We start from the raw sequence: 13,046 nt of genomic DNA, 5'->3' as shown, positions 1-13,046 counted from the left end.
CAGCTCGACGACAGTGCTTGCCTCCAGTGCAGGGAAATGCCTAAGAAACGACGGGCTGAAGAAGTTGGAAACGGTTCCAGGAGACCAGCTCCCCATTTTGTCAGGTCCAGAACTCAATAGCCCCATGATTAAAGGCGGTCTATTTTATTGATTGAAAAGGAAGAGGAGGAAAACCTTGAGCCTTTTCTCTGCTTTTCAGACATTCACTCCTGTCTCCGCAAAAGGAGGGGAGAGTCTCTTTTGACCATGTCCAGGCAATTTGGGGAGGAGCGGGCCCCTCGTGTTGCGCTCGGCGACTCCTGACATGGTCTGTTACCTCATCTCATCAGCTGGGAAAAGTATTTGGGCTTGTAGCGGGACAGATGGAGACCGCGAGTTAAATTGAGTTACCTGTTTGGCGATGGTTTCATTTTGCACGGATGGCCTCGGAGCCCCTTGATTGAAGCACTAACTGCTCATCACCCCAGTGCACCCTCTCCCAGGTCGATCTGAAGGAAACGCCGAGATGTGACTCAGGTGGCACAGGCAGCTGCTGCGGGATCCATCAAAATATCTCAACTGTGGAGAGCAGTCGGATAGAGAAACTGAGCTGAGCAGGAAAAACGAGAGTGGATGGATATTGCAAAACTGAAATGACAAATATATGATGCATACAGTAAAGATTTATGAGCCATGCACATTGTAAATGTTCATATTTGATTAAAGAAGAGGTTCTGTACAGATCAATGGACTTAAAAAATCTTAAAATAATTTAAGACTAACAGGAAACATAAGGCCTGTGATATGGAAGGCTAAAACATGCACCTTGTTAATAATGCATAATGCAATTTATTATACATATATTTAACCAATAATCATAAATACTCTTCACTATGCAGAGGTTGAGGGGAAACCCTGTAATAATAATAATAATAACAATACATTTCATTTGTATAGCGCTTTTCAAGACACTCAAAGACGCTTCACAGAAAAACAATAAAATCACACATAAAGTATTATTTGAGCTAGGGCCAATTACCTGATACAGCATCGAGGGCTCAGGGTTGAAATATTGACTTCACAAAAATGTACTGTTAACGGTTTGATTTAAAAAATAGATGTTAGGTGCTTTATGGAAATGCCAGGTGAGTTTGACCAAAACATGTCAAGAAATAACATATTCATTGAGCATTTCTTCTGTTAACTAATGCAGCCAGAAGCTTTGGTTTACAACTTGGGTCTGGCAACAAAAATTGCAGATTCTCCCCTCAGGGACGACTAAATGAGTGTGCTGATCGCTGAAAAGGTGCATGGCACAACATATCAGGAAAAGTAAAAATATGCTGCCAAAGTATGAGGCTTAGGGGCTTCACAAAGTGCTGCCAGAAAACCCAAATGTTCTGATTCTAAATAGGAATCAGTCTGCAGTATATTCTAGGTATGGCTACAAGAAATTTGCTCAATCTAGTAATGAATTGTTATCATGTTACAGATACATTTGACAAGATATATAAGATACACACATCATGTTTTGTAATTGCACAAAACCCTGTGTAACCCATTTGTATTTTTATTGTTATTTTATGAAGCACTTTGTGACTTCTCTGTCTGTGAAAGGTGCTACATAAATAAACGTACTTACTTAAATATAGATTACACAAAACTGAAATTCCTGACTTTTTCCTTGTTTCTTGTTGTCTAGTTCAGCAAGTGTATTTTTGTTCAGTGATCAAGTGCAATAAATACTGAACCACCCCAGCATTCAAGCCCATTTAACCATTTTGAAAGCATTCTTCATGTTTACTTCCGGTCTGGGAAACAACAGTAAAGATGCATAATTTAGTATTTGTTAAACCGGCGCTCTACCACCCACAGAGCTGTTGCATGAATCAAGGCAAAAACAAAACAAGTTTGGAGAAGACAAAGACTTCTCAAGTGGTTAATTTGGGTTAATGTGTTCACAATGTTCGTTATAAGTTTTGTTTCTCTTGAACCTTAACTAATGATTGTACAACAAGAAAAAAGACACGTTTGCAACACAGAGACTAAAGGCATGAGGACAAAGAACATTACTGCATAAATTACTGCACACGGTTTCATAAGAAATAAGTTAAGTAGTTGATACAGAAGTTGATAAAAAGGTACATTTAAAAGTGTCTCCGTGCAGAAAAGGTGCAGTACAAATTCAAATTGTCTTGCCGAGATGGCTTACCAAAGTATTTTTCAATTCGATTTGACCTTTTCGTGACCCTGTGGCTGTATCGGTGGTTAGCATGGCGCCTTTGCTTTCCATCCAGTTGGCCTAAATGATGCTCCAGTATCATTTCCTTTTTTAGTGTTTGTGCTGGTAGGTTGGATGGATGGAACGTACACGTAACCATGGAGATGATTCCATCTGCAGTGAGAACCTACCAGATACTCTAAAAACAATTACTACTGGAGTGTCATAGAGGCCAAAGTAGCGGTAGCTGGGTTTCTAAAAGTCAAACACGCAATATCAAGGTTTTTTTTTTGGTTTGCATAAAACGTTTCATAATACATCTTTAATACTCAAATTGTTTGAACTGGTTATTTAAAAATGTCAATGTTAAACTAATTACATAAACAAAGTAATTAATGAACACGTTATACTTAATAAGGACAAACAGTCACATGATTTGGATGGGTCAGTCCAATACTGCTGCTGTGGGGGGGTTTCGGTGCACTATAATGCTGTAAGTCATTCTTTTGTGTCTATAATTGATACTGCCCCTTTAATTTTGCTAATCAATATTGAAACTCATTACCTAGAATCAATCAAAAAGTGGTCATTTGGTTTTGATATATATTGATTATCTATTCATCCCTACTATAAGTATTAGTGAAAGTAACACTCACTAAGTCTGGTTAGTTTATTGTTTTGATTTTTATACCAACTACAAACCTGCACAAGCTTTACATCTATAAGGTAATCATTTTATTAGGTATGACCAGAAAAACGTTTTAAGGCTAAATTCAAAATGGATCTACCCAACGCTTTTTTTTAAATTGCAATGATGATGAATAGAGCTTAATCTTTAAATCTCCCTCATCTTGCTCCCATGTTCTGGTGTCTTCCCTCAATGCAGCCAGTGAAACATATGTGTGTGGGTGGCTCGTGTGAAGTCTGAAGGATTTTTGTATTGAAGTAAAGACCTGACCTGAAGGACACTTCGGCTCAGACTAAACCGTATTCACTTCCCAATGTCAGAAAAATGTGGAACAATATGAGAGAAGTTCAAGGTTGTATCAAGAATACAATCCCAATGCTAAAAGGTTATGACGCTGTGTAAAACATGAACGCTTTGCAAATCCTATTTTTCACACAGGAACAGGCATACATACATTTCAACAGGGACAGGGACAAAAGCAGCAATTAGAAAGATTTATTTGCATAAATATTTTGGCAATCCCGGCAAAGAGTGAACCCACAGACAGAAGAGGCGGTGAAGGGGTGGAGGTGGGTTGCATCACAGCAGGGAAGCTGACAAGCCTTGAACTAAACGCAGGACTACGTGTGATAATTGCCTGCAACAAAGGAGTGGCTCTGCGCTGATAGGCTGCGGTGGAGGTGTGACCCTTGCAGACGCGATCATTAGCTGGGGTAGGTGATGCTGAAATGAGTCTTTCAGGTTGAATTTGCACCTAGGCTTCATGTTTATGACCTACAATATTTTTCATACTTAAATTGCATAAAACGTGTCTTTGAACAAGGCCAAGTGCAAAAAAGACTGGTAAGAAGCAGTAACAAACAAGAATACTGGAATACAGTGCTATGAAAAAGCAGAAATATGTTTATAAAAGATCTGGTTGAAAGCACACCATTAAAGACACAAACATCTAAGTAATAAATTCAGAAGTTTCCTCTTCTTCCTGTCTTTGCTTCCGACACAGTGCTAGTGACCATTTGTAACTCACTGCCTGCCATGCAACCTTTAAATATTTATATATTTGGAAAAGACGACCCCCACTAACTCAGGGAAATAATGAGACAGGAAGAGCAACACCTCCAGAGAATTCACTCGGAAGTCACGGGTTGCTCATGTGTGCTTGTAGCCCACATGCAATGTTACTGAAACATGCGCAAATGAAACAAAACAAAAGTCATGGTATATTTTTGATAGGGATATAACCTCAAAAAAGATATAGGCCCTTTAATGAGAACATGCGTATTACCAAAGCTACAGAGCTCCACTGCCTTCACAGTCAATAGAGGATAATAATGGTCTTGAACTGCCAGACAGGAGTGGGCAGGGCAGTATAGGCCTATACAGTATCTAAGCACGATTCAAAATATGTCACCAAATCATCAACATTTGAACTTTTAGAAACTCAACCTGTGCTTTCATTTTCAGTTTATTCTGGTAAAGAATAGACTGAAAATGCTTCTTTTACCACAGTATGATGGAGTCGCAATACAAATTGATCAGTCCCAATGTATCATGACTCTGTGACAAAAGCACAATGTCCTGGAAACTAACAAGAATTAGTCTTTGTAGTTTTGCTGAGCTTGATATGAATGCCCCTCATTGTGTACTGTACTATAATTGCCATTGATTAGCACACAGCGGCGGTCAACCATACAGTAAGTGATCTGAAACGAGGGGAAAGGCCAGTGGCTGCTGTCCTGTCTGTCTCGGCTGATAACCACAGAGCATAGTAGATGAAAGAGTGCTCCAAGTGATGTGGGATGATAAGGGTGGAGAGCCGAAACGCAAGGGTAGGAGTACAAGATGAGAAGAGACCGGCAAACCGTCTCCAACAGGGAAGAGGCACAGAATAAGAGGCAAATCTCTCGAGGAGGGGATGAAAGAACAGGGGAACTCGGAGGCTAAGAAACTCGGAGACATGCTGCCACCCCATACCGCCACATCACACAATTTACCACGTTCTGGCCCATAATGTTTTATAGCACGGGCGCGGATAGCACACAGAGTAGTCAGTAGTGATCTCATTTCACAAGCCATATCCCTCTGTAATGCGAACACAAAGGGGAGATGCGCAGCCATTAGCGACGTCCAGTGCTCATTTACTGCTACTCATGCATAATTGGCTTTCTATGGAAGGAAGCAAGAAAGGGTAAACAGCATGCAATCGTATTAACCCCTTTGTGGGTTAATGGGAATCCGCTAAGACAAGTCCAGGGATGTTGAAGGCTGGAAATACACTGGGCGTGATCTGTATTGACTTCAGTGAGGGTGTGTTATGGATCAAGACTTGAGCTTGGATAAAACTCAGCGGTTATATTGCTGTTAAAAAGGTACGGCTATTTCTTTAAGTAATTTTTCCATCAATTGGGAAAGAAAATGTTTCACACAGTAGCAACAGAGAAAATAAAATGATCAATGTTGTTAACATGTTGTGTGAACAGAGATCGCTGTACAGTAGTAAGCGACTTGTCTGTGTTCATTTTACAGTTTGTGCAATAGCGTTAAGAGCGTCTGAATTGTATCGCTGTTCATTTGTGTCCACACCCATTCAAATTATTTGTGGAACAGGAAGTCGAAACAAAAACTGTGTCATGTCAGTATTCAAGCTCACATACTACTTCATTCTTTACTTCATGTTTAATTTGTATCACAATATAACAGACAGAAGGACATTTTCATCCACCAGGCTATCAGGAAGCAGAACTCTCCCCTTCCCTCTTCCTCATATTTGATATTGCTCTGTAGTGTTAACTAAAGTCTTTTTGCATGTGCTTTGCATGGTAGAATTGACAAAAGCTACTTCAATTGAAAACATAAAACACACACAACTCTCCCTTATGTACCTGGTTAACATTTAAAAATACAGTGTATGATCTACAGTTAAATCAGCAGACCCTAAAAAGACATAAGCATGACTTTTAGAAATCCTCATTATGCATTTGTTCTTCACTTTGAAACCAGACACTGAGTTGACTGTTGAAGCCACTAGATGGAGTGCTTGTCTCTGCCTCCTGATGGGACAGTGCAAAAATCCCTTCCAGTCATATTGTCTACACTACTGTGTGGCATGATGAAACATATAAACATCAGTGCACTCTATGGCTGCAGGAGCTTTGGGTAAGACATTGCCACAAACAGCTCTTCCATCACTGAGAATATTCCTCATCCAACGGTACAACTGAAGCAAACAATCTCTCACTGTCTGGGGAGTTTTTTTTTTAAAAGGATGAGTCACGGGGGAAAGCAATTGCAGGGAGAAAAACATTACTCTTATTTTTACATTCGACGGTTTTGTGAAAAAATTATTGAAAGTAGGGAATAAGAGCTGGCCTGTTTAATATTGTAGAGATCAACATAAAGAATAGAGAGTTATGAGGTTTTTTGGGGGGGGTTTTTGTGTAGAAACACATTCCTCCAAGTTGACCTTTGAACATGGACTCCAATAGCTAAAAAGCTAACAATAAGTTTAGAAGAAAAGGAATTTCAGGGTTGAATTATTCATTCATTCATTTATTCATCTATTAAACTGGCAGGTCGACCGCCAATCCTGTGGCAGTGAAAGCTCATTGTTGAAGTAGAGTTTGGACTTTGGAAGAATTTAAACAGTTTTGTGTTAAATGAAGTGGAAAGCATACTTTCTTAACCCGAGGCTTATGTTAATCTAATGGCCCATATTAGTAAAAGCCATATTTATATGTTTTGAATATATACAATACAAATAAAGTTGAAGACAAATAAAATATGAAGGAAAGAAGTGGTTTATTTGCTCACATTTTTTTTTTATCGTTTAAGATATGGGTTGACACTTTGAGTTTCTCACAATTTACAGTGAAAAGATGATTATAAAACAGTCTATGGTACTGCTATATCCTTTTTTTCCACGGCTTTAATGAAAAAGAAAATCCAAGTGCATGTGAGGATCTATAGCTTTATATTATCGACTAGTGAGCTCCACTGGCTCTCAAGGGCGAGATAAGAGGAGTCTGCTGCTACTGCTGGGGCTATGTGGGATTCTTTTCCCCCTCTTTTTCCCCCGCAATAGCTCCGCAGCAGATGGTAAAGAGAAAATCACTTTGCGCTCGGAGCAGGAAGCATCAGGGTCAGGGCTTTAAGCTTTTGAGGTCCACTGTGAACCTGCCTCCGTTCACTGCCCTGCTGTAGTTTTGCATACACGCGCTTCCACTAATCAAATATATGCGAATGAGGAAGGCATAGGATTTACCAAGCAGCGTCATTTGAAAATGCTGATTAGATTATAGGCATTGTGCAGAGCAGCAGGCTACAGGCAACACACCATAACACAAGAGCTACTGTAAATGAAGGAAAGAGGGATGTTTTCTCCAGAAAGGTGAGATGTTTATATTTTTTTGTGTGCAAAAGTATAAGCAATTAGGATGCATACAGCAAAACTTGTGTAGACAGCCGTGGTTTGATTGCGTTCAATGTGGCAGGCAATGGTGAGTGATTGTTCTTAAAAGGACAGATGGGCGATCAATACAGGAAATAGAGATGCATTTTGCTGTAATGTCAACAACGGCACAAAATGGTGCCATCATTATTGGATCAAAATATACAAAGGACTTACACAGCGAACAAGAGTTTAACAAGAGTTAAATCATGCTACTATGGAACTATATCAGGTCTAAATTAGAAAAAAGACCCAGTAACCCTTTACTAAAACAACTGTCTCTTTGAGACTGAATACCATCACTATTTCATAGTATAATTTATTGCACATATTCATTTTAGAAATAGCTTTTGTTCCCTTCAAAAAGACACAGTCAATACAAAGATCACTACTCAGTTCTTTCTTCCACCTCAACACACCATCGACAAAAGGCTCTTTCACATGTTGTTAACACATGCTATGCCTTTGTAGCTGTGTACCAGCTACCACAGCTACAAGAGCATTATCTTTAGAAAGAAGTTAAAAATAAATGTACATGCAGCTCCATCTGTATTGGAATATGTTGTGCAAACATGAATCATTTCCAGTTTATGCAAAAACCTTGCGTCTGATACGGTATATGTTTAGAGTCGATAATTGCAAGACCTTATTCCATAAACAGAAACATGTTACACAATACCTCGAAAGCAATCAATGGCACATGAATATTTCACATCCTATAAGTGTTTTTTTGCAGCAGGACAAAGTTCACTCTCAATGCAAAGCAGGCAAATGACTTCCCAAGGTTCCAAGCACAGAGAGGGTTGCAAGGCCGTACACCAGGGCACAGGCCCTGGCTAAGAAACAACTTATTCAAATAAACAAGCGTGTGGGAGTGTGCAATGCAATGCAATGTACAAAGCTAAGCTGATGACTAGCCTTGGGACAGGATTGTGCTACAAAGCAAAGACAGGCATTTTAGCACATGCATCTGGTGTAATCCGCCACCAAAATGCAACAACTAGGACAGGGGTTCTCAAACTAAGGGGCAGGACCAATGGGAGAGGAAAGCGCTTCTCTTTGGTCCTCATGGCAGGGAGCTGAGCATTGCTGTAATACCACCTCCTGGTGGCCAAGGGTGACTCCAAAAGACACTGGAAACAGGATTCTAATGTACCTCATTTGTACTGCTTAAAGCCTGGCTCCAAAAAGTTGTATTTTCACAAAATCGCTATGACCCATGTGACAACGCTGGGGTAGGTATCATATTACTACCACGCTGTTTTTTGTATTCTTAGAAATAAAGAGTGTAAGTTTCTAATTGATCGTAGCCAGTCCAACCGCCCTGCAACTGCGGAGCTTCCTGCCCTTTTAAGGAACAGGCATCGTAAGAGGAGATTGAGCAGCCATGTTAACTTCACAGACCACTCGTTATCATTACTATGAATGGGCTGAATGGGACCAGCTGATCTCTGCAATTTCTACTTTATTTCAGACCAATATTATCACTTTTTGAACAAGCAAAAGGCCGTCACTATTCATACCACATACTGTGTTCAAATATTACTGGAAGAGCCAGAAGTAGCTTTAGTGGTAGAAAGGTAGTACAACTTAAAAGCTACATTGTCATAAACAATATTCACCGAGCTCATGGGAGAGATGTCATCAACATGGCAAAAAGCAATTACTGAGTTTCCTATCTTGCACCTGTAAAACAAGAAACCAGAGAAACATTTGTATCTTTTTTCAGAGGGTTATTTTTTTCCCAGAGCTGTAGGTGGTAGTGGAGGTGGTGGAGGGTTAGCAGTGAGGAGGAAGCAAAGCTAATTCACTGTGACAGGAATCAGAGCAGTGAGGACCACTATGACCAAACGGCATAGACACAGTGGATCCAGTCAAACTAAAGCAGCCTGAAGGAAAAAGGAGAGAGGATGTCAGAGGAGAGAGCGATCGGATGCAGCGGATAATGCACTTAGACTGATAGTGTGTGCAGCCCACAGAGGAGCAGGTGATATTTGTCCACTAAAGACTAGAAAAAATAGAATTGACCAGGATTGAGGGCAGAGCAAAGGCTGGCCTCAAAAGTGAGGGTATGAATGGAATCAAAGTACTATAAGTGCAACTCAATAAAGAAATAAAACATTATCGATTTAATGTAGTTGCACCACCAAAACATAGCTGAAGTGGCTGATATCAAGAAATCCTACCAATGGCTAGACAGAGCTGGACTGAAGGACATGGCTGTACAGGAGCAGGCCTTGAGCACCAGAGCAATAGAGGCACAGATCTACCACACCTGTCAAGTTTAATCCCTGCTGAGGTGAATTTCCTCAGACAGGTGCCATGATGTCAATGTGTGCAGGCCCCACTTGAAGGGGACAAACTTTCCTCCCGAAGTATGAACAGGACTTCACTCCAATCACATTGTAGTAGAAGGTGAAAAATCTAAGAAGATATAATACAATGTATAAATAAAAGCACTCATATATACAAGTGAACACAAATTTCCAACTTTGTAGGCACAGCACATTTAGCTTTTAACTCAATAGCTTAATAGCATAATCTCTTTTCACATACACTTTTACCTCCAAAACAACAAGGTCAAAGTGGGAAACACCTCCACAGATACAGACGGACAGAATGGTCATGGCAATACAAGCTACACCAAGTGATGGCAACATCAGGAAAAAGGAACGTGAGAAACTAGAGAAGTACTTGGGGCTAAGAGAAGAGCTGGAAAAGGCCTGGAGGGTGAAGGCATCAATGGTGCCACTCGGGGCAGTGACCCCCAAACTGGAGGAGTGGCTACAGCAGATCCCAGGAAATACATCAGACATCTAGTCCAGAAAAGTGCAGTTCTAGGGACAACAAAGATACTGCGCAGAACCCTCAAGTTCCCAGGCCCCTGGTAGAGGACCCGAGCTTGGCCCACGGTGGGTGAGAAGAGATATATTATTTATGTTTTATATATACAAATATACATAATAAGGCACAAGATTCTCATTCTCATCTGGAGACTGTACACCTAAAGGCAGCATATTGTAATGCACTGGAATAAAGGCATTATCTCCTGTAATTTGAGCTACATCAGCTTGTCTGTTGGATCAGACCACACAGCCAGCCTTCACTTCCCATGTGCATCATCTCTCATCAGTTTAGCAATTTTTCCCCGGCCTAGAATTTGACAAAACACATAAGGAAAAGCCGTTTTGGAGAGTTCGTTGACCCAATCGTCTGCCATTACAATTTCCCCAGTGAAAAATTTACTACTACACTAAACATTATGAAGAGATAATCGTATGTCATGCCTGATCATAATAATTACATAGACTGGACATAGAGTACATTCAGTATTTAAGTACTCTAATCTTTACTCTTTTAATGCAGCTGAATTGATACTTTTATTCCTGAGTTAGAACAAGTTCTAGTTCAGACCATGTTTAATCCTTGCTCAGCACTTTTGTAAGAGAGACACCGGACGTTAATGCAATCGAATATGAAGAGGATATGGTGAAATACGATATTCTGTGAATGGGAGACGTGGCTGATGCAGCGTCATAACTTAATGATGTGAGAGAGGGAGACACATGGCTGGTCGGTAAATGACACGAAAGGAGGAGGGGATTGTGGGAGATTAAGGGAGCTGTGTGCTGTTTGTTAAAGACCGCAAAGCTCTGCAGGACGTTTGTGCAGCGGTTCTTTCATTTGGGACGAGGAAAGAGAGTGAAGCGCCAGCGGGGAGCCTTATTTGGCCCACATGACTAAAACCAGAAGCAGTGCATTGTGATTGATTGCATTGAGAAGATACTAAACAAAACCACGGAGGATTAAACACAAATTTTGTGTTCATTCATCAATGGGACCCAACTCAGAAATGCCAAAAGTGGAAATGAAGTCACACGTTGATGCTAAAGAGTTTACTTTGGACTTGGATGGGCAATTTTTTGTCAATTTTCTGGTTACTTTCTGGAATAAAAATTGGATTAACTAAGTGAGCTAAATTCCACGCCTCTGTAAGTGCTTGTTTTGGCCTTTAAATCCTGTGCACATGCGGGTCTAACAGCAAAGACATTCATTTGTTTTCACACTGTGTAAAACTGCACGCATTTTGCAATGATTATCATGAAATTTAATATAATTTTAAAATGTTTTTGTTATATGGCATATGTACACAATTTTATATAATTCAACTTGCTATATGGGAACAACTTTGACTTTTCTTAGTATTGAATTAATACCATAAATACCGTGTTACTTCCAAAATACGAATAATTGTTACATTTATACTGTGCTGATAATAACTGCAGTCTTTTTGTGCAGGGGCATCTGCAGCATTTGAAACCATGCCAGACCACGTGATGTTTGGGTGCTCCCTCCTGGTTTTCTTCTGTCTCTTGAGATGTTGTGATGGGAACTGCCCCGCTATGTGCCTGTGCACATCTGACACCGTTTGCTGCAGCTCGACCGGCCTGACGAAACTCCCCATGTTCTTAACTACTTTCTCCATGACTCTGGACCTCAGCCACAACTACATATCCTATCTCGGTGCTGGCAGCTTTGAGAAGATGCCCCGGCTTGAAAACCTACGCCTTGCCAGCAATCAGCTCACAAGTCTGGGGGGAGGTGTGTTCCAAAACGCCTCTGGTCTCCGGATCCTGGATCTGTCCTCTAACAAACTCCATGTGGTCGAACAGCACTACTTCCATGGACTTTGGCGACTGGAGGAGCTTCTGCTTTACAACAACAAAATCACACAAGTTGAGTCTGGTACACTGACTGGCCTGAGTAGCTTAAAGAAACTCTATGTTAGCCTCAACCAGTTAACAGACTTCCCATTTTTCACCATACAGGACCATAGCCATCCCTTCTTAACCATGCTCGACCTCTCGTCAAATCGCCTCGGCAGTTTACCTTGGGCAGATATTAAAGCTTTACCCAGTTTGGTCCAAAGGGGCTTGTATTTGCATAATAATTCTTTAGTCTGTGATTGCACTATGTACAGTATGTTTTGGCACTGGCAGCTGCGAGGCTACGACACTCTCAAAGACTTTACAGACGACCACAAATGCACAATTTATGGTGAGAGGCGAGCAACTATCGCGTTTTTGCATCATACACGTTTTTTCCAAAACTGCACACTTGAGAAAGCCGTCTCCCAACCAGTCACCGTCTACCTATCCACTGTTACGGTCACAGAAGAAGAGACAATCCGCCTAGACTGCCATACATCCCTAAAAAGCATGAACCTATCATTTACCTGGCAAACGCCTGGCAAGGGCTACCTCACCCCTGCTGGCATAAACGACACGCTCATTACCATGTTCACCAATGGCACTTTGGAGATGCAATCTGTCAGGGTTAACGACTCCGGTCTGTACGTGTGCACAGCGCTGGATGTTAAACTAGGGGTCAATGCTACACGGGAGGTGAATGTTACAGTGTCATTACCTCCACCCGAGTCATTCAACACGGGATACACAACTCTCCTGGGCTGCGCCATCACAATGATCCTAATTCTCATGTATCTCTACCTCACCCCCTGTCGCTGCAGCTGCTGCAAGCAACCCAAGCCGCCCTCTGCAACGATCGCAACATATGACCGCAGCAGTTTCTCCTCCGTGTTCACCTCCTCTATTCGAGAGCAGCCCCAAGCCTACAGTGACAAGCATGTAGCGTTTCTCGAGCCGATGATGAGCCAAGAGGAGGCAGAAGAGTGGACACAAGAAAATTAG

The 13,046-nt window shown here is 41.1% G+C and overlaps 1 protein-coding gene across 1 annotated transcript; it reads left to right on the top strand.

Annotated features, from left to right (window-relative positions):
• Nucleotides 1-5,183: 5,183 nt before the first annotated feature.
• LOC306964403 (amphoterin-induced protein 3) lies at nt 5,184-13,046 on the top strand (the record flags this gene model as incomplete). The annotated part of the gene is made up of 2 exons (XM_079558396.1): nt 5,184-5,257; nt 11,635-13,046. The coding sequence occupies exon 2, from the start codon at nt 11,658-11,660 to the stop codon at nt 13,044-13,046; it is 1,389 nt and encodes a 462-aa protein (XP_079414522.1). The 5' UTR covers nt 5,184-5,257; nt 11,635-11,657.

The sequence above is a fragment of the Gobius niger genome (genome assembly GCF_951799975.1).
Source record: "Gobius niger genome assembly, chromosome: 6".
Classification (NCBI taxonomy): domain Eukaryota; kingdom Metazoa; phylum Chordata; class Actinopteri; order Gobiiformes; family Gobiidae; genus Gobius; species Gobius niger.
Note: the sequence above shows the minus strand (reverse complement) of the source record. Positions and strands in the feature narration are given on the sequence as shown.